Below are 19880 nucleotides of genomic sequence, written 5' to 3' on the forward strand. Positions count from 1 at the left end.
TCGACTGCGTCAAGAGGGCACCCGCTAACCAGGGAACCCATATGGATTTGATGGAACAAACCCTTAATAATCTTGCTGAAGCTTTCCAGTCCCTGGTGGAAACGATGCAAGAGCAAGGTCTGCTCACGTCGGCGGCCTCCGCCTCTGCACCCGTTCCCAGGCCAGAACTGTTGCCCGAAACGCCTCCTTCGCCGCCGTCTCTGCCTCCACCTCCTCATGATCCCCGTCTTCTGCCGCCAGCTTGTTTTGAAGGTGACTCTGCTCGCTGTGCTGGCTTTTTGATGCAATCTGAGTTGGTTTTTTCGAGCCTGCCACAAGTTTATAGCGCAGACATAAGCCATATTACTTACATCATGTCGCTCCTCGCTGGTCGGGCTTTGGATTGGGCCACTGTCACCTGGGAATGCAATTCTAAGTCAACATACAAAGACTTTAAAGCCCGATTTCAAGCTGTGTTTGGTTTACCCCCGTCCGATGAGACTATCTGCGAGCAGCTGTTCATGATTAGGCATGGGGAATGGACGGTGGCAGACTACACTATAGAATTCCGCACCCTCGCCACGCGCAGTGACTGGGGCCAGACAGCACTCCTGGCCAGTTTCCGTAGAGGCTTGGATTCTCGCGTTCATAAAGAGATGGCCTTCAGAGAGGAAAAATGGACCCTATATCAGTTCATCGACACAGCGGTGGCCGTCAACAGTGCCACATGAACCAAGGAACCTCGGCGCCATGCCTCTCCGGAGCGAACCAGTCACGAGTGCGGAAGAGCGGAGCCCATGCAGCTGGGGCGAGGTTGATTGTCGCCAGCTGAAAAGCAGCGGAGGTTTCAAGAAGACCTCTGCCTGTACTGTGGGGAGCCAGGCCATCGTTGTCTCCAGTGTACCGCCCATCCCAGAGCCCAGATGAGTGGAATTCTCCATTGTGACCGCTTGACTGTATCAGTTTCATTGTTATGGGGTAAGGGGAGTGTATCAGTCCAAGCTTTGGTCAACTCAGGGGCCACTGGATGGTTTATGGATGCTAAATTTGCCCGGTTCCACAAGATACCCATGTCCCAAGCGCCTGAAAATCAATGCCTTGGACGGGCAACCCCTAGGCAGGGGTTTCGTAGATTCCCAGACTGTACTCATTCAAACAGCCATTGGGGCTTGTCACCATGAAACACTTCAGTTCTACCTTATCGCATCACCTGATGTCCCTGTGATACTGGGATTTCCGCGGCTAGCTCGTCATGACCCCGTGTTTATTTGTAGTACGGGAAAATTAACCGCTTGGGGACATCAGTGTAAAGGTCGCTGTCTTAAGTTGCCTTGCAGGGCAACCTCAATCGAGGGCACGGCGCCCGTACAGCCGCTCCCGATCCCTCCTGAGTATCGAGAGCTGGCTCAAGTCTTGAGCCGTGAGCACGCCGCCAAGCTCCCTCCTCATCGCCTGTGGGACTGTGCCATTGACCTCTTGCCAGGTACTACACCCCCCCGTAGTTGCATTTATCCACTGTCCTGGCCCGAACACCAGGCACTACAGCAATATATCACAGAGGCACTATCCTCCGGCATCATTCGGCCCTCCACCTCTCCAGCCTCCGCCGGATTTTTCTTTGTGGAAAAGAAGGACGGAGGGCTCCGCCCATGCATAGATTGCAGGGGCTTGAATTGCATCACGGTCAGGTACCCCCATCCCATGCCACTGATCACAGCCGCCCTCAAACAAGTACGTGATGCAAGGTAGTTGACGAAATTAGACCTCCGGAGTGCTTATAACCTCATACGTATTAGAGAAGGGGATGAGTGGAAGACCACTTTCAGTACCACCATGGAGCATTATGAGTACCGGGTAATGCCTTTTGGTCTTGCCAATGCACCATGTGTTTTTCAGGCCTTTGTTAACCACGTGCTGGGGAACCTGGTCAACAACGGGGAGCTTGTCTACCTGGATGATATCTTGATCTGCTCTAAAGACTTGCACCACCACGTGGAGCTGGTCAAACAGGTATTAAAGCGTCTGCTCCGGAATCACCTGTATGTCAAGCTTGAGAAATGTGAGTTCCACCGACGAGTGTCCTTCCTCGGTTTTGTACTGACCCCAGGTGGAGTGACCATGGACCCCGGTAAGGTACGTGCTTTATTAGAATGGCTGCGTCTGACCACCACAAAGGCCCTTCAACGTTTCCATGGGTTTGCAAACTTTTATTGTCGCTTCATCAGAAATTTCAGTATGATCGCAGCCCCTCTGACTGCGTTAACGGCAAATAAAGCACATAGACTCCCTTGGAACCCCAAGGCCCAGCAGGCATTTGATGAACTTAAGCATCAGTTCACCTCAGTGCCTATCCTGCATCAACCAGATCCTGAACTCCCGTTCATCGTGGAGGTTGATACATTGGAGACCGGGGTAGATGCAGTGCTGTCCCAACGCCAAGGTGCACCTGAGAAAATGTACCCCTGTGCTTTCTTTTCTAGGAAGTTGTCCCCTGCAGAGAGAAATTATGACATAGGAAACCGGGAGTTATTGGCTATGAAATTGGCGTTAGAAGAATGGCACCATCAGTTGGAGGGTGCCAAACATCCCTTTTTGGTATTAACTGATCACAAGAATCTGGAGTACCTTCAGAGCGCTCGACGCCTGAACTCCAGACAAGCCAGGTGGGCTCTCTTCTTTTCTGGTTTCAACTTCACTGTCACCTATAAGCCCAGAACGGAAAACACCAAGGCCGATGCCCTATCACGCATTCATGAGGAAAAGCCATGCCCAGAAGAACCGGATTACATCCTGCCCCAGACCAGTGTGATGGTTCCCGTACTATGGGACATAAACCAAGGACAGAACCCCGACACTGGACCCGAACCGTCCAGAAAACCCATTGGTAAGCAATACGTTCCCCCTGGGATGCAGAGGACGCTACTCCAATGGGCCCACGACCATCCAGCCGCAGGCCATCCCGGCTTCGGTAAGACCCAAGAGCAATTACAAAGACAATTCTGGTGGCCTTCCCTGAAGGAAGATGTACAGGACTACGTCCAAGCGTGTCCTGTCTGCTCCCAAACAAAGGAGCCCAACCAGAAACCTGCCGTCCTCCTACAACCATTGCCAGTGCCCCGTTGCCCCTGGACCCACATCACCCTAGACTTCCTAGTTGATCTCCCCAGCTCGGAAGGTAAAACCACAATCCTGACTGTCATTGACCGCTTTTCCAAGGGATGTCGTCTAGTTCCCTTGCCCAAATTGCCAACTGCATTAAATACTGCTGAACTTCTTTTCCATCATGTTTTTCGTCTCTAGGGATTACCCAAGGATATCGTATCTGACCGCGGGCCTCAGTTCACCTCACGGGTATGGAAAGCCTTCTGGAAGAAGTTGGGAATCTCGGTGAGTCTAACCTCAGGTTATCACCCGCAGGCCAATGGACAAGTAGGACGGCTTCAACAAGACATAGGACATTTCCTCCGAAGTTATTGCTTTGACACCCCACAACATTGGGTATGGTACCTACCCTGGGCCGAATACGCCCACAACACCCTTACCCACACATCGACCAAGCACTCACCCTTCCAATGCATCTTAGGTTACCAGCCGCCGCTGTTTCCCTGACATCCCGAGCCCAGTAATGTGCCCGCAGTGGATGCCTGGTACAAGAATAGCAGGAAGGTGTGGAGGTCAGTACGGGACCATCTCCTCCGCTGTCGGTCACAAATCAAACAACAGGAAGATCGCCGACGACGACCCCTCACCATCTTGCCAGGTCAGAGGGTCTGGTTGTCCACCCGTGGCCTACAAGGGCCATACATGTCCAAAAAACTCAGCCCCAGGTATTTGGGTCCTTTTAAGGTCTTACGACAGGTCACCCCGGTCACCTATCAGTTGCAATTGCCTCGCCACTTGTGAGTACACCCCTCTTTTCATGTGACGTTACTGAAGCCCATGGCCACTTCTCTCTATCAGCCTTAGCCAGCGCCTCCCGCTCCGATATCCTTGCCAGATGGGGGCGGCCCCGCATACGTCATTCGGACACTCCTAGATTCCCGTCGCCGGGGACGGATCATTCAGTACCTGGTGTACTGGGAGGGATATGGCCCTGAGGAGTGCAGTTGAGTGGCAGCCCGTGATATCCTGGACCTTGACCTGATTTCTGCTTTTCACAGGGCTCATCCGGACTGGCCCACTCCCAGGCCTCGCAGTCGTCCTCCGGGTTCACATTGAGTGTCTAGAGCCGCTCCTGGGGGGGGGGTCATGCCACGCCCACGTCATCAGCATAATCGCATACACCTGGGGCTCAATAGCTTAAAAGGCAGAAGGAAACGATGAGGGTCGCGGAATCTTGTTCGCCGATCACTCACTCGCTCTGAGTCAGCTCACCTGCCGCCTTGTACCCTGCTCCTTGCTCCTAGCCCCTCTTCCCTTCGCCCATCTCCTGAGACCACTCCCTGTTTTCCCGACTCCGACACTGGATTTCCTGGTTTAATTCATTTGCAGTCCGAAGACCCTTGCTTGTACCTGACTTCGATTCCTGTCTAGCGTTTGAATAAACCCCTGTGCACTCTGCACTTGAGTCCGCCCATTCCTTCCAGGACGAAAACCATGACAATAAAAATGTTTACCTTTGAAACTAATGATAATTATGTCTTTCATTTATGAGAATTCACCTTACCAAAGGTTTCTCTGGAATTACCTTCATAAACTGGAGAAAACTGCAATTTTGTCATTTTGTTTTAGATGTTTTTCTCCAAAGTAACTAACAGTATTAAACTTCTTACAATCATTTCCCCAGCTGTATAGCTCAATAATTTGTACTGGAGCAAACCCTTCAAGTGCAAAGCAGCAGCTCTAACTCCTATGCCACCTGCTGCGACTTTTTTTTGTTTCAAATTAAAAGCAACCACCTGAACACTAGCCCTGTTGGGTGTGAAAGCAGATATATTTCTCCATAATCTGCAGAGAAATTCAGTGCTGCTGGCTTTATGCTAAATGGATGAGCCATGAAATAGCCAGAGCAGTGCAATGTACTCCAGAGCTGAGCTCAGCAGAAATGGATTTTCTGTGTGTCCTTCCTTCGCAAGTTACTTTCTAGAGCTCGGTTTCCGGGCGAGCAGGGGGAGCATGTTAGGATTCAGAGTTAAGTCAGGGGGACAACTGGCAGGTTCTGGAAGACTTGGGTCGTTGTTCGCCAGGAGCTGGCGTGCGGCAGACTGATATGCTCCAGGTGGCGGGCTTGCGGAGATCCGAGATAAGGAGAAGGCGCTGTTGTGGACGCTTGCCATAATTTACATTTCTGTTAATCCTTTCAGCGGACGGGAGATGCAATTCAGCAAGGATGTCGGACAGCACTAAACTGGAGCTAACGTGGCAGCTCATATGCGATTAATAGCTGGAACTCAGTAAAGTCTTTTGGGTATTTCTGGCCTGCAATGTCATGTCCAAGAGTAAAACAGTGGTGGAAGTAAGTGGAAAGAAGACAAAAGACTCATCAGGGAGTGTGTGTGTGTGTGTCTGTGTGTGTGTGTGTGTGTGTGTGTGTGTGTGCGTGAGAGAGAGAGAGCACTCCTCTGGGCCTCATTTGGGAGCCATAAATGCTTCAATTAAAGTACAACTTGTGGCAGTACAGTAAAATATTTAAACATTTGAGTTACTACAAACCGTGGTTAAGAATCACAGCTTATAGGGATTCACTGAGGCAAGCTCAAAAAGATACATCTAGCTGCCAAAGCAATTCTTTATTCCTCTGCCCGCTCTCTAATGCTAGCCTCATTCCTGAGCTCTCCTCAAAAAAAACTGAAAGAAAGGAACTTCTTCGCAATTTAGCACTTCTGTTAAACAGAAACATAATACTACCATTATTTCATGATATGATATTTCTGTTTTACTAAGTGATCTGCACTTTTTTTAATTAATATCCAGTCAGTAATTGATCCAGCTTAATGCCAGTTTAAACATTTCAGATGGCCTACAGTAGCAGTCTGCACGTACTCATGTTCAATACATACATGGGAGGAACTGGATAGAAAAGTGAAAGCAAAACAACAAACAAACATCCTACAGCTGCACAGACTGCTGCAGAAAAGTTGGGAAGACATGGTTACTCAATTACAGTGTTTACAGTTGGTGTCTGGTGTTCCTGAGTGCTGGTGATAACACAGCGATGTACGTTTATAGGATAAATCGATCAACATTTGACATTATTAGTTCTCGGACAAAATCGTTTGTTAAATGAATAAATGTAAATGTAAAATTAAAATTATAAATGTAAAATTATTTAGCAATGTTTAGAGACAATGTATTTTCATTTTCGGTCATTTTATACACACACACACACACACACACACACACACACACACACACACACACATTTTCAGAACCGCTTGTCCCCTATGCGGTCGCGGGGAACCGGAGCCTACCCGGCAACACAGGGCGTAAGGCCAGAGGGGACACACCCAGGACAGGACGCCAGGCCATCGCAAGGCACCCCAAGCGGGACTCGAACCCCAGACCCACTGGAGAGCAGGACCTGGTCCAACCCACTGTGCCACCGCGCCCCCCACTGAAAATATTACATTGTATTTTTATTTGTTAAAGCAATCTGAGACTTTTACAGACCCTAGCCAGGAAACAAATTGTCAAGGTAAATCTCTATTATTATGCTTTCATTGATTGTATAGATAAACCAGACTGAAAGCAGCTAGATACTGACAAATATCGCAGGGGTTATTTTAGTTTAATAAAAGATAATAGTCCGTTGATGAACGTCCTGTCCACTATGTTACCTGCCCCATGACTTATATTTCCAGGTTAGGCTCTAGAACACAATGAGGGGTCTGAGGACTGCCAGCTGAATGAAACTCTGAGAGTTTCATTATGAGGCTATGAAATGAATTTGAATCTGCATTTAGCTTGACATTAGCATGGACGTAGATACTGTACCGTGGTACAGGACAGCAAAGCCTTGGGCTTGGTTGGTTCTGTCAGAATAGAAGTACAGGATGACAAAGTCGGTGCTGACATTCATCACGCCCCGTGGCGGGTTCCGTCCATCGAAGCGGGCCACCACTTGGTTGGTGTGACCGTCCAGGAGCTCCACCATGTCTGCCTGGTCGACAATGTCAAAGAAGGTGAAGTTGAACTGGACGACTGAAACCCCAGGAACCTGGATGGTCCAGTAGCAAACGCGTCCGGTGCCATAATTGTCCGGGAAGTCCGGCGAATAAATCACTGCAGAGGGGGAGGTGTAGTTCCCACCACATGCCCCCACCCGTGCTGTGGACACAAGCACCCAAAAACAAACATGAAACAAAGCCAGGAAATGGTGCATATTGGATAGTTTAATCTCCAGTAGTCATATCATCTCTTCCACACTTTATATGGCTCTATGATCCTTCCCAGAGGAGACTGAAAAGCAAAATATGCAACCAGGATGCCTTATGGTAAGAGATAAGCCTGGCCTTGTAATAACAATGACAAAAATGTCCTATCCTGTCTGGACCCCAAAGGAACCTCTAACTACAGATGCTGCCCAGTTATGGACTCACTGTCAAAGACTATGACACGGCCGTCCCCGCCGCAGGGCTGGGTGTGGTCCCCGAAGCAGACATGGTTGCACTCGGTGCTGGGAGCTTCATCGTGGTCGTCCAGATCATTGCCGCAAAAGCAGGCATAGCCTGACTCCATCCCTGCCAGCTATCAGAAGAACACAGCAAGGTGATGCTCAGCAAATGAACCAGCAAAAATATTTCATTCTGCAGAACAAAGCTACTCAGTGGTTTCCAATTACGTGTTGATTCAAATGGTTTTTTTCCTGAAATTAGCTGACAGAGCTTCTCTCATTGCAATTTGTTTGCAAATAAACAGAGTCATGCCATTAAGTAATGTTAATGGGCAGTGGGAAGGAGGGACTGGTTGAGAAACTGTGGTGTGACCACCCAGAACCTCCATCATGACAGTGACTTCAAAAAAAGTCTTGTTATTCAAATTATGTTATACAGAGCTGCTTTGAAAAGAAATTACGTGAACATTTCTGTCTAGTTCTAATGTGCAACATTTTGAGCCATTTCAAACACCTAAAATTTTTATTCAGTAACTTTTTTAATATCAGTTTGTCTGTGGATGACTGCATCTTGGGTGACCACATACTGGAATGACTGGACAGTACTGTGATTCTGACTTTATTTAAAAAAATACTGTATGTTGACCAGAATTTTCAAAAAAGGGAAAAAAGGCAGTGGAACACAAAGTGGCAAACAAATTGTTTAAAAAGAGAAATCACTGTTGTTGATTTGTTAGCGTAAAGACTTTTACAATAGCAAATATTGCATTATTGTAATATTTACAATAATAACAATATATTGTGGTCTTATATATATATATATATATATATATATATATATATATATATATATATATATATATATATATAATATTGTTAAAGTAAAATATTTGCAGATGACAAGATTACTCTCACTTCAAAATGATTGAAAAATCCTGTATACGGCTGCATTGGAATGACAGACCAGTAACATGGCTGGACCCCCACCCTCTATTAGTCTGGTCTTGGACATTTATCTCGCTGCTTGTTAGTTATCTTGAGGGATAAAAATTCATGAGGACATTTCTAACATGAGTTTTCCCACATGCCATCAAACAATGTCTGTGTTTTCCTGGTTTCCAAGGTTGTAAGGTCACAAATTCTTCATCATAAAAGATAATTAAAGGGATTCTTTGCAAAGTATTGTTTGCACATTAGCGATACGAGCTACAAACACAGATGATGTGAATAATCTCTTGGAAATTACCCAGTCTCTTTAAACAGAACTAAGCAGTGTGTGCAGTAAATAGCTGGGCTTTTATCTTCCACTTTGATACGAAACAACGCGTTCTCCACAAGTGAACTGCTGACGCCCCTACTCAAGGGTGCACATTGCAAAGATGTAGAATACAAAAAATAAATAAATAAATAAATCACTTCCAAAACTGTCGAATCCATTTTTAGCCTTTTTTTTGCAGAAGATTCAGTGTTATTCGGATCACGGGACGCCGTTTGCAATGCTGAACTTTACTCTGGAACATTTCGACATGTCTCTTGTGCATGTCCCCGAAGAACAAGTTTTTATGAGATATTAATTTGGATGCAAATCACTAGACAAATATGAGCATGTCTTTGAAAAGCCATGTGTTGCAGAGAATACAAATGACTGAATGAATCATCTGGTTCTTTCTTATGCATTCGCATAAAGCTGGGTGAGAGCGTGCCATCGAGCCATACCAAACGTCCAATCTGCTCACCTTGTACCTCTGCTTGCGGCAGAAGCTGATGCAGTTCTGGATGGTGAGCTTGTTGGATGTCTCGCTGCTGCCAGTCAGGGTCGGAGGGTCTCCAGTGTCCTTAAAGCAGCCAAGGTTCCCGGGCACTGAAAGAAACAGAGGATGATCAGGGTGAAAGCAGTTTTATCATACTGCCGTGAGACGCTCTACATGAGGCCTGGCTGGCGTGAGAGGACATGGGTTCAATCCCTGCTCAGTCTGTGTGGAGTTTACATGTTTTCATAGTCCAAAGAGATGCTGTTAGGTAGACTGGTGACTCTAAAAGTCACCCATAATGTGTGTGTGTGACAGAAAGAGTGTATTTCACTGATGTATGGATGAGTGACCCATTGTAAGTAGTGTATCTAGCAGTGTAAGTCACCTTGGTGAATAAGGTGTGTGGGCTGGTAACACTACATAGAGTTCATTAGAAGTCGCTTTTTAGAAAAGTATCTGCTAAATGAATACATGTAAACGCTAATGTTAACGTGAGACTACTTCCGAGCTTTTTGGCAAAAATTGCTTTTTGTAGTTCTTCCCTGCCTTATTTTCAAGGCTGACATGAACTGTCAAATTGGGACTTGTCTGCTAGAACATGAACGCAATTTCACACCGCAGCCCTCCGTCATGATCAGGGATTGTTCTGGCCCATGCCAGAATTCTTGTCAACTGCTAGTAAACAAAAGGACATCCTGGGGTGGGGGCAGTGGTCAGGGAGGGATCCAGAATGTCAAAAATGTAATGTCAGGGTAAATTTGGCTATAACAAACGTCATCATAAGGGGGGAAAGTTTCTTCCTCACCAGAAGAGAACAGGTCAGTGCTGGGGTCCGTCTTATGAGTCTGTGGACCTTGGTATCGGGACAGCTAAGTGACACAGCCAAACTTGCTGTGAGCTCCCAGACTTTTAATTACAGGCACCCAGATGCTAATAAAGGATTGCTAAAGTCCATGGTAGCTCACTCACCTGCTTAAGTGTATCCCACCTTTCCCCAAGTCTACTTCAATATTTACATGTACTCATTTAGCAGACACTTTTCCCCAAAGTGACGTAAAACTCAAAAAAGAGTAAACAAAAGTGCATTTCACAACAGATAAATGGCTTCAGATACTGCCACACAACAGTCAGTTTGTCCAATATCACCATTTTTGCCAGGGTACAGTACATCAGCTGCAGCACATAGAACTGGAAATACATAGGAATACATAGTAAACACAAAGGTGACCGTGACAGATGATGTGGCAGAAATCTGTGAACCTGTTAGACTAGGAAAGTAGCACGTACAAAAGAGAAATGTGTTTTGAGATCCTTGAATGCTGGAACGGATTCAGCAGTTCTAAGGGACTGAGAGAGTTTATTGCACCACATCTGAGCCAAAGCTGAGAGCCTACAGAGTTTTGATTTTGGATATCTCATCAGCAAGATGACCAACACTTTCACTGGACTTAAGGGAGTGACCAGGTCCTGTACATAGTTCAGTGCCAGAGAAAAGTTTTACGTTTGCTACCGAAGAAATGGTTAAGGAACTGAATTTAGTTTGGGAGCTTGTGTTTTCATATCTTAGAATGGTAAAAATTAGTATCTAGACTTGGTAAAAATTACCCAACAGTCTCTTGAGACATTGTGGCTCTGCAGAATCCTCTGCAACCCATTTCCTGCTGTGGAAATTTGTACAAAAAAGTGTATTCCAAAACCTCTTTTCTTAAGTGAGAAAAATCACAAAAATGGCAAAGAGCTTCAGTCATGTTATCACACATTCCAAAAATGGTATCACATTACAGTAATTTAAATTGCATGCTTTGGCATTAAATGGATTTGAATGCAATGAATAGAATAATTTTAAAGTGTACTTTCCATCGAATGTCAACACAAACCACCTCCAGGTTGTTTTTTCTCCAATTTGCATTTCTGTGGTTCAACTGTAGTAGTACTGTCATAGTAGACATAACTGGATAGAGGGGAACAGGCGACACAACCGAATAGTCAACAGCTCTCCAAAAGACGACAGGTGGAACACGATACCAAAAATGAGCACATTGGCACGGCATCTGGATCCTACTATCATTACTGCTGGGCACAATTCATCACATAGCTGCCAATTCTATTCTAAAACTAAAGAAAGAAAGATCCAGTTTCAGAACAGCTGCAATTTTCATGTACTTTCACATTCTCATTTATTTATCAGATGCTTTTCTCCAAAAAGACACAGATGCATTGAGTGCAAAAAAATAAGATGTTATGAAAATGCAAACAGGTACAGTCAAATGCAGAATTGCCCATTGTGCATGCAATAGTTTTAACCCAAAAAATTGCATTGCTGATACTACATATTTACATCTTGACAGAATTAACATTTTAATGATGTCGTGAATTGTAAACTACGACGATTACATTGATAAAAACCAAAAGCTTAAGTAAACACATAAACGTGTAACATGTTACATTGTGGATAGCAGCTGTAGCAGTTAGAACTGTCACCTTGCACTTGAAGGACCCAAATACACCTCCCAGATCCTGCTGCAATACCCATGATCAGGAAACTTACCCTGAGCTGTATAAATGGGCAAAACATTGTAAGTGGATTTACACGGTAAACTACTTTGAAAGAAAACATTAGCTAAATAAATATACGATTAATCTGAGCAGATCATCATAACTCTTTGGCTGTCCAAATAGAAAGGTTTGTAACTGCAAAATTAGCATCTGTTTTCAGAGAAAAGGCACACTTGAAATTTGCATTTGAACAGTTGAGGGGTACACAGAAGCTGCCATGTGAGTGTTTGCAATCCATCTCCATATACAACATGCAAGATGCCTTCTGTCCTTTGTTTTCTACAATTTAAAAGGATTGTGACGAAGGCCATATGTTGGGCTCACAGATTCCTGCCAACGTAAACTTCTTTCCGACACAACGGCCCCTTTGCACAAATATTGCACACTGTTGGTGTCGTGTTTACCCAAGGCTGAAACTCCCGCAGGGTGCGGCTTGCTTAGAAATTCTTTGGTTCAAAAGGACATGTCCTGGAATACATTCAAACTATTCCAGTTCATCCTGACTGGGAGACCAAATGTAACGTGGTCGCATGGGGGATGGGGGTGCTTGACTTTGGTTTTCTGGATCTGATCCAGACGGTTGAAGGATGTCTACATCAGACAGTTCTTAGTGAGGCCATCTGTCACATTGTGAATAAGATAAATGTGATTGTGATAAGAAAATGTAATGTAAATGTTTATATGTATCTCAAAAAAAATTACTAGGAAGGTGATCAAGAACTGTGAATATTCTGATAAAGTTTTATGCAGCTACTCGTGTGATGAACACTGGTTGATATGGTGGAAAGAAACAAACTAAATGCATTTAACAATTACAGGTCTACATCTATGTCTCTCTTCCTGCTAAGTGTAAATGTAAGATAATGTCATACATGTCTGACCTTGTTGAGAAACACCAACAAGGGTCACTTTCGCAGCAGCAGAAAGTGCCACAGTTTTACCAACTAGTTTTTCAAAGTATTTCATGAGCCGCTTTAGTTGAAGACAAATATCATCTAGTGAGAGATAAAAGGAATGATCTACATCACCACTAGGAAGCTGTGAAAGTGACCAAGATGCCTCCTAAAAAAATGTTGTATTTGGTGGAGCCACTATTAATGCCTACTTCTTCCTAATACTTTTTTCAAATTACATCTGCCAGACAGGTGCAAAAGGCACTCATGATTAAGTGCATTCTTTGAAGGACATAATTGAAACGGTAGCTGGCACCTGGGCAAATGGGCTGGAGGGTTTGGGCCATGCAGGGGAGTTGTCTAGTTTTGCGGGACCCAGAAGTGATCTGCAGTGATCATGACCATGTTATTAGTATCACTAACTAATTAGGTATCTGTCTTAGTTAGAGAGTTAAGACATTTAAGTTAGGAGTTGGCAAAGAGTTGAATTAATTAAATCGGGGGTGATGCCAATGCTCTGCAGAAAAAGCAACCAATTGTGTTCACAAGTACTGCAGATAAGGGGAACTGCCATGTTTTCATATGACCACCAATGGCACGTTCTCATTAACAAAAAAAAAAAAAAAAAATCTATAGCTCCATAGCTCATAGCCGTTTGTCTTTGTAATCCATGTTTATCTTCATTGAACTACACTGGGTCTAACTGAATATGGGAAAACTCACCTGCAACCTACTGCCCCCTCCCCCATTTCTCTCAATGCTGAATCAGCCTTGCCTCATCCTACAGCAAGACATGCAACAAACATCCATCCATCTTCCTCCGCTTATCCGGGACCGGGTCGCGGGGGCAGTAGTCCGAGCAGAGCCCCCCAGACTTCCCTCTCCCCGCACACCTCCTCCAGCTCCTCTGGAGGAACCCCAAGGCGTTCCCAGGCCAGCTGGGAGACGTAGTCTCTCCAACGTGTCCTGGGTCTGCCCCGAGGCCTCCTCCCAGTGGGACATGCCCGGAACACCTCACCAGGGAGGCGTCCGGGAGGCATCCGGAACAGATACCCGAGCCACCTCAGCTGGCTCCTCTTGATGCGGAGGAGCAGCGGCTCTACTCCGAGCTCATCCCCGGTGACTGAGCTCCTCACCCTATCCCTAAGGGTGCGCCCAGCCACTCTGTGGAGGAAACTCATTTCTGCCGCTTGAATCCATGATCTCATTCTTTCGGTCATGATCCAGAGTTCATGACCATAAGTGAGGGTAGGAACGTAGATCGACCGGTAAATTGAGAGCTTCGCCTTACGACTCAGCTCCTTCTTCACCACAACAGACCGGTACAATAACCGTATTACTGCGGACGCCGCACCGATCCATCTGTCAACCTGCCGCTCCATTTTTCCCTCACTCGTGAACAAGACCCCGAGATACTTCAACTCCTCCACTTGAGGGAAGAGCTCCCCCCTAACCCGGAGGGGGCAATCCACCTTTTTCCGACTGAGGACCATGGTCTCCGATTTGGAGGTGCTGATACTCATCCCCGCCGCTTCGCACTCAGCTGCAAACCTCCCCAGTGCACGCTGCAAGTCTTGATTCGATGAAGCCAACTGGACCACATCGTCCGCAAAAAGCAGAGACGAGATCCTGCGGCCACCAAAACAGACACCCTCCGTTCCCTGGCTGTGCCTAGAAATTCTGTCCATGAAGATAATGAACAGAATCGGTGACAAAGGGCAGCCCTGGCGGGGTCCAACATGCACCGGAAACAGGTCTGACTTACTGTCGGCAATGCGGACCAAGCTCCTGCTCCGGTCATACAGGGAACGAACAGCCTGTAGCAACGAGCCCTGAACCCCATAATCCTGAAGTACCTCCCACAGGATGCCACGAGGGACACGGTCGAATGCCTTCTCCAGGTCCACAAAACACATATGGACTGGTTGGGCAAACTCCCATGAACCCTCCAACACCCTAGTGAGGGTATAGAGCTGGTCCAGTGTTCCACGGCCAGGGCGAAAACTGCATTGCTCCTCTTGGATCCGAGGTTCGACTATCGGTCGGATTCTCCTCTCCAGTACCCCGGCATAGACTTTCCCAGGGAGGCTAAGGAGTGTGATCCCCCTATAGTTGGAACACAATCTCCGGTCCCCCTTCTTAAAAAGAGGGACCACCATCCCGGTCTGCCAGTCCAGAGGCACCGTTCCCGAGCTCCACGCAATGCTGCAGAGGCGTGTCAGCCAAGACAACCCCACAACATCCAGAGACTTGAGAAACTCGGGGCGGATCTCATCCACCCCCGGAGCCTTGCCACCGTTCGACCGTTCCCTGACCCGAAGGCGAAGGGAGACGACCCTCTCATTCACCGGGGTAGACTCCAACACATGGCAGCTGAACTGGGGGGGCTATTAACAAGCCCACACCAGCCCACCATCTCTCACCCTGGGCAACGCCAGAATAGTGGAGAGTCCACCCCTGGTCGAGAAGAGTGGTTCCAGAACCCAAGCTGTGAGTGGAAGTGAGCCCGACTATATCTAGACGGTATCTCTCAACCTCCTGCACCAGCTCAGGCTCCTTCCCTGCCAGTGAGGTGACATTCCAAGTCCCAAAAACCAGAGTTGGCGCCCGAGGTTTGGGTTGGCTGGGCGCTCGGCCCCAACCACCGCCCAAATCACAACGCACCGGCCCCTTACGGTCTCTCCGGCAGGTAGTGAGCCCACCAAAGAGCAGCTCCACGTCATGGCTTCAGGCTGAGCCCGGCCAGGCCCCGTGGGCATAGACCTGCCCTACCAGGGGCATATAGCCCCAGGCAACACAGCTCCTGAGATCATTCAGGCACTCAAATCCCTCCATCACGTTAAGGTGGCGGTTCGTGGAGGGGCATGCAACAAACAAACTAAAAAAAAAAAATAAGGAAATGTATTATTACTATTATTATTACTATTACTATTATTATTATTATTAACAACAAGAAGCAGCACAACAAATAAAACATCAAAGAGCACAACCTTGGCAAGTAAACTTGGCTGTGCCATAAACCTGCTCTCTGTATTATTAAGAAAGGTAATTACAGGCATAAACTGCGATGACATCTGGAGAGAGTTTCGCGGAGGACTTGTGGGTGTTTCTCTTTCAAAATGCATTTGCGCTAAACAGGCGGCGTCCTCGCACCACACCCTGGCTGTTCTGCCAGAGACATTTTTAGTTGAAAGGGAAGAGAAGAGCGGGTGGGAGGGGGATTAGAGGGGAAAAAAAAAAGGGAGACAACGATGACTTGTCATGGTTAATAAGGCACTCTGTCTTCCGGATCCTTCAAAACAATACATGTCCCTCTCGGCAAAACAGCAGCCTACTGATAATGAACCCTTGGCTCATTCAGGCAAAGAGAAAACGCCTCTGCAGAATACCGGCAGCATTATAAAGTTTTGTACAGGACAAAAAAACAGGAGACTTGACATTCCCCGCATTTAACTCCCTGGTCTACAGTCAGAATTAATTGAAAGTGTACTAGCAAATAAAAGAAAACAGACCAGTAAACAAACAATAATGGCAACGGAATAACAGTCACACAGAAGAACAAAGAGTGCAAAGCACATGTTACAGGGACACCTGACACCTGTGCTCATCTGCACACACTCACTCATTGGCACTCTTCAGCCTGTGACTTCTTTGTCAAATACCAAGTTCCTAAAAGCCATGCATGAAAAACAGCACGCCCTTTTTTTACGGTTTAAAAAAAAAAAAAAAAAAAAAACTTAAAGCATTTTCTGATCTTTTAAAAAACAACCGGTCAGATCGCTTCAGTTGCTATGGGTATCTGACAAGCATTTCTCACTGGATAAAAAACCCTGCAAACTGATCACAAGAGAAGTGCTTATTTTTTGTGATGATTAGTGCTATGAGACAACTTATCAGTATGGCAGCTAGGTGTCATTCTTTTTTCTATTATTTTATTATGATTATTTGACATGATTTTATTAACTGCAATGAAATTCAGTATTGTTACAAGTTCTTAAGAAAAGATAAACTGAAATAATCCAATTTAAAAATTAAATCTGAGATTATTTCAACTAATTTAGAGACATGAATAATATAGTATATTTAATTTACATTCTTTTGGGTGAACTTCTTTACAAAAAATATATACACAAACACATACATACAAATACATATACATAGTATACACACATATGCAGGCACAAAATGTGAATTAGAACATTGACTCTGGATGGTGATCTTCTGTGGATTCAGATGTCCACTCCTTTGTAGGGCACAATTTAAAAGAAAACTGACATATCTGTCATTCTTAGGGGTGTGTTACAACATGATCAAGTATACTGAGATTAATGACTTTGCTCCAGGCTTCCATGGACTGGCTAACTGTCTAATTAAAACTGGGGTAAATTTGGCTTCAAAGGAGTAATTAAAAGGTTTGTTCCACAGGCTTGTGACAAGCAAGAGAAATGCTTCTGATACATATATTTATGTGTGTGTGTGCGCGTGCGTGCATGTGTGTGTAAAATAAATATAAGTAAAAGAAGCATCCAGAAGAGTTGTACTCCGAGCTGTCGGCATTTGGTCAACTTAACTGCAGCCCTGACTACTGCAGACGCAAAAATCTTTTCCAACATGCGCTATCATCCATAAATACCTACTGGTCAAACTACAAATATATACATTTAGTTTTCCCTCCAAAAATATTAATGTGGGTGAAATTTCGGTATAGTGTTAAAACTCTGAGGAATAGGTGTTTTATGAACGTAAACTTTTCTCTAATACTATCCATGAAGTGTCTATTTTATTAGAAATGAATCTGTTTATTCATTTTGCCACATTTGAGTTGTACCACATAGCACTCATGAACACATTTTTATTTTAAGGACTTATTATTGTTTCAGTATTTCCATTGCAGGTTGACTGAATTAACCCCTTAGAAGGTAGTTATTTTCAAAACATAACATTAAAAATATTTCTCCAGCTGCAGAAATCTCACAACAGCCTTACTCCACATCATTCCTTTTTGGGGGAAGTTTACCAGTTTTGGAAGCTTGCTTGTTGTAATCTACTGAGGCTAGGAAATGTGGGGGCATCAAATTTTGGTAATAAAATTTTTAAAAAATTATCTAAAAACAACGTAAATATTGTATGATAAATTGCCACCCCTTGTCTTTGAAATGTTGCAACTTTGTAACTAAAATTTTCTGTTAAACTCTCAGTCTACACAGTAAATAATACATATCTATTTTTTTCCATTAACCTTCAGCCTTAAAGATTCATTTTCAGTCCGTTAATGTTCACATATATGTTATTAAACAATTAAATACAATTTATAGTAACATATTTTTATTTTCAATTTTAGTTTCACTTTTTGAGCTTCATATATCTACTGCATATCTGAAATAAAAAAAAAATGTGGTGCATATAAACATGTAACTTTATTAACTTAGAGCTCTAAGGAGTGCCGGGTTTATTCTTGCCTAGGAGCACCAAAAACTGTAGAAAAATCCCTGCGGAAGACAAATGTCTGACAAACATAGAAAAGGAATTGTATCAAAATTTTTGTTCATACAGATTTCCCTTTTTCACAGATGAGAGACCTACTGGAGACATCTCAGTGCTTCCAGAGAGGAAGAAGCTTTTGTTACCAGAGTCTGGCCCTTTTATAGCTTCACAAGTCTGTTGCCCAAGTTACTGAGTTCTCTTGTGATCTAACCAGGAAACACTCTGGTTGATACAATCAGGAGAGCTTCCTAGCTAAAGCAATCCATCCATCCATTGATAAAAACCACTCCCTTGGTTTGTCCTGCTGTTGTAGATCCCATGCAAGTGTCCAAATCACACCTGTGTTAGAATCCCTCAATGGATCCTGGAAGCTTTCTAGCTGACTTCACAATCCTCATGTTTTCCTATAAAGCTCTACATGGCCTGGTCCCTCTGTACATCTTTGACCTAAAACTACTGTGTTTTACGCCTCACTGTCTTTACTCATCTGACTCTGGTCACTCACACATCTCTCAAGCTCTCTTACCCTTTATGGGAGATCAGTCTTTCTACTGCTACATCATGGAACCATTGGGTTCTACACTGGGCACCTTTAAATCCAGGCTTAAGACCCACATGTTCAAAATTGCTTTTAAATGATACATTTATGTGTTTCCTTTCTTTTCTCTCTTATAATTTGTGTCTGTATTATAATCTTTTTATTAGTTTGTCATTTAATTTTTTTATATTTTGTAATTTTATACTGTAGATTTGTTTATTATGCTATAAATAGGGTACAATAATCTTTCTTCTTACTGTAAATTGCTTTGAGAAGCTAATTTTAAAGTTGCTACAGTAAACAAGTTTATTATTATTACTCATTCAGATGAGGCGGTACAGCTGTTATTTTTTTCACAGGTTCTTTTACTCTGATGGTTGTTCACTAGCAGTACAATCAGATATAAAGAATGGGATGTTTTCTGTTCAGTTATCATTGGCATAAAACACAATAACAGGGCCTGAATGGAGCAATGTGAAACAAAATTGCTGAGGCGTAATGGTATGTTGCCACAAACCAACACCCACTTGTTCAAGTTCAAGTTCAAGTTTGGTTTATTGTCATAGGTACAAGTATCTTGAAATTCTTCCTGAATGCTTCTCCACAGACTATGGACAAAGACAGAGACAACAGAAATACTGCACAAACAAAACAATGACAATGACAGTGAGTAGTGCAACAGCAATAGCAATAAATAATGGTAACAGTAATAACAATAATACCAGGTGACAGCCAGAGAACTCAGAATGAGAGAATGAGAAGGCTTAAAGTGGTAGTGTAATTTACCAACGTGCTTAGGAGGAGCAGTCCAACTCTAGTTACTAAAGGTGACACATTGGTTAGTGTTGTATACTCTTACAGCAGTGGGGTAAAAGCTGTTCCTGTACCTAGCAGTGCGGGTTCGAATAGACCTGAGCCACTTTGCCGTTTGTGCTACAGAATGATGCCTGACACTGAAAAATTTCGCCCATTGTTTTTTGAAAACTGAGTGACCATAGTGGTTCTCGCAAGACTCTTGGTTACCTTACACTGATGGCACAAGATAAGAATCTCATTGCTCTTTTGCCTCTTCTCATCTAGCATGACAGATTCCTTCTGCCTGTTTCTACCTGCGTTTGCATGGAAGT

General features: G+C 44.5%; 1 protein-coding gene across 1 annotated transcript in view; it reads right to left on the bottom strand.

Annotated features, from left to right (window-relative positions):
- The window catches only part of kremen1 (kringle containing transmembrane protein 1), a 73502-nt gene that overhangs the window by 9748 nt on the left and 43874 nt on the right, over positions 1–19880 (bottom strand). The window contains exons 4-6 of the mRNA XM_018737825.2: positions 9268–9392; positions 7518–7665; positions 6913–7245 (exon numbers count right to left, since the gene is read on the bottom strand). Coding sequence (XP_018593341.2) covers positions 6913–7245; positions 7518–7665; positions 9268–9392 — 606 coding nt within the window. The remainder of the gene's footprint in view (positions 1–6912; positions 7246–7517; positions 7666–9267; positions 9393–19880) is intronic.

The sequence above is a fragment of the Scleropages formosus genome, chromosome 12 (genome assembly GCF_900964775.1).
Source record: "Scleropages formosus chromosome 12, fSclFor1.1, whole genome shotgun sequence".
Taxonomy (NCBI): Eukaryota; Metazoa; Chordata; class Actinopteri; order Osteoglossiformes; family Osteoglossidae; genus Scleropages; species Scleropages formosus.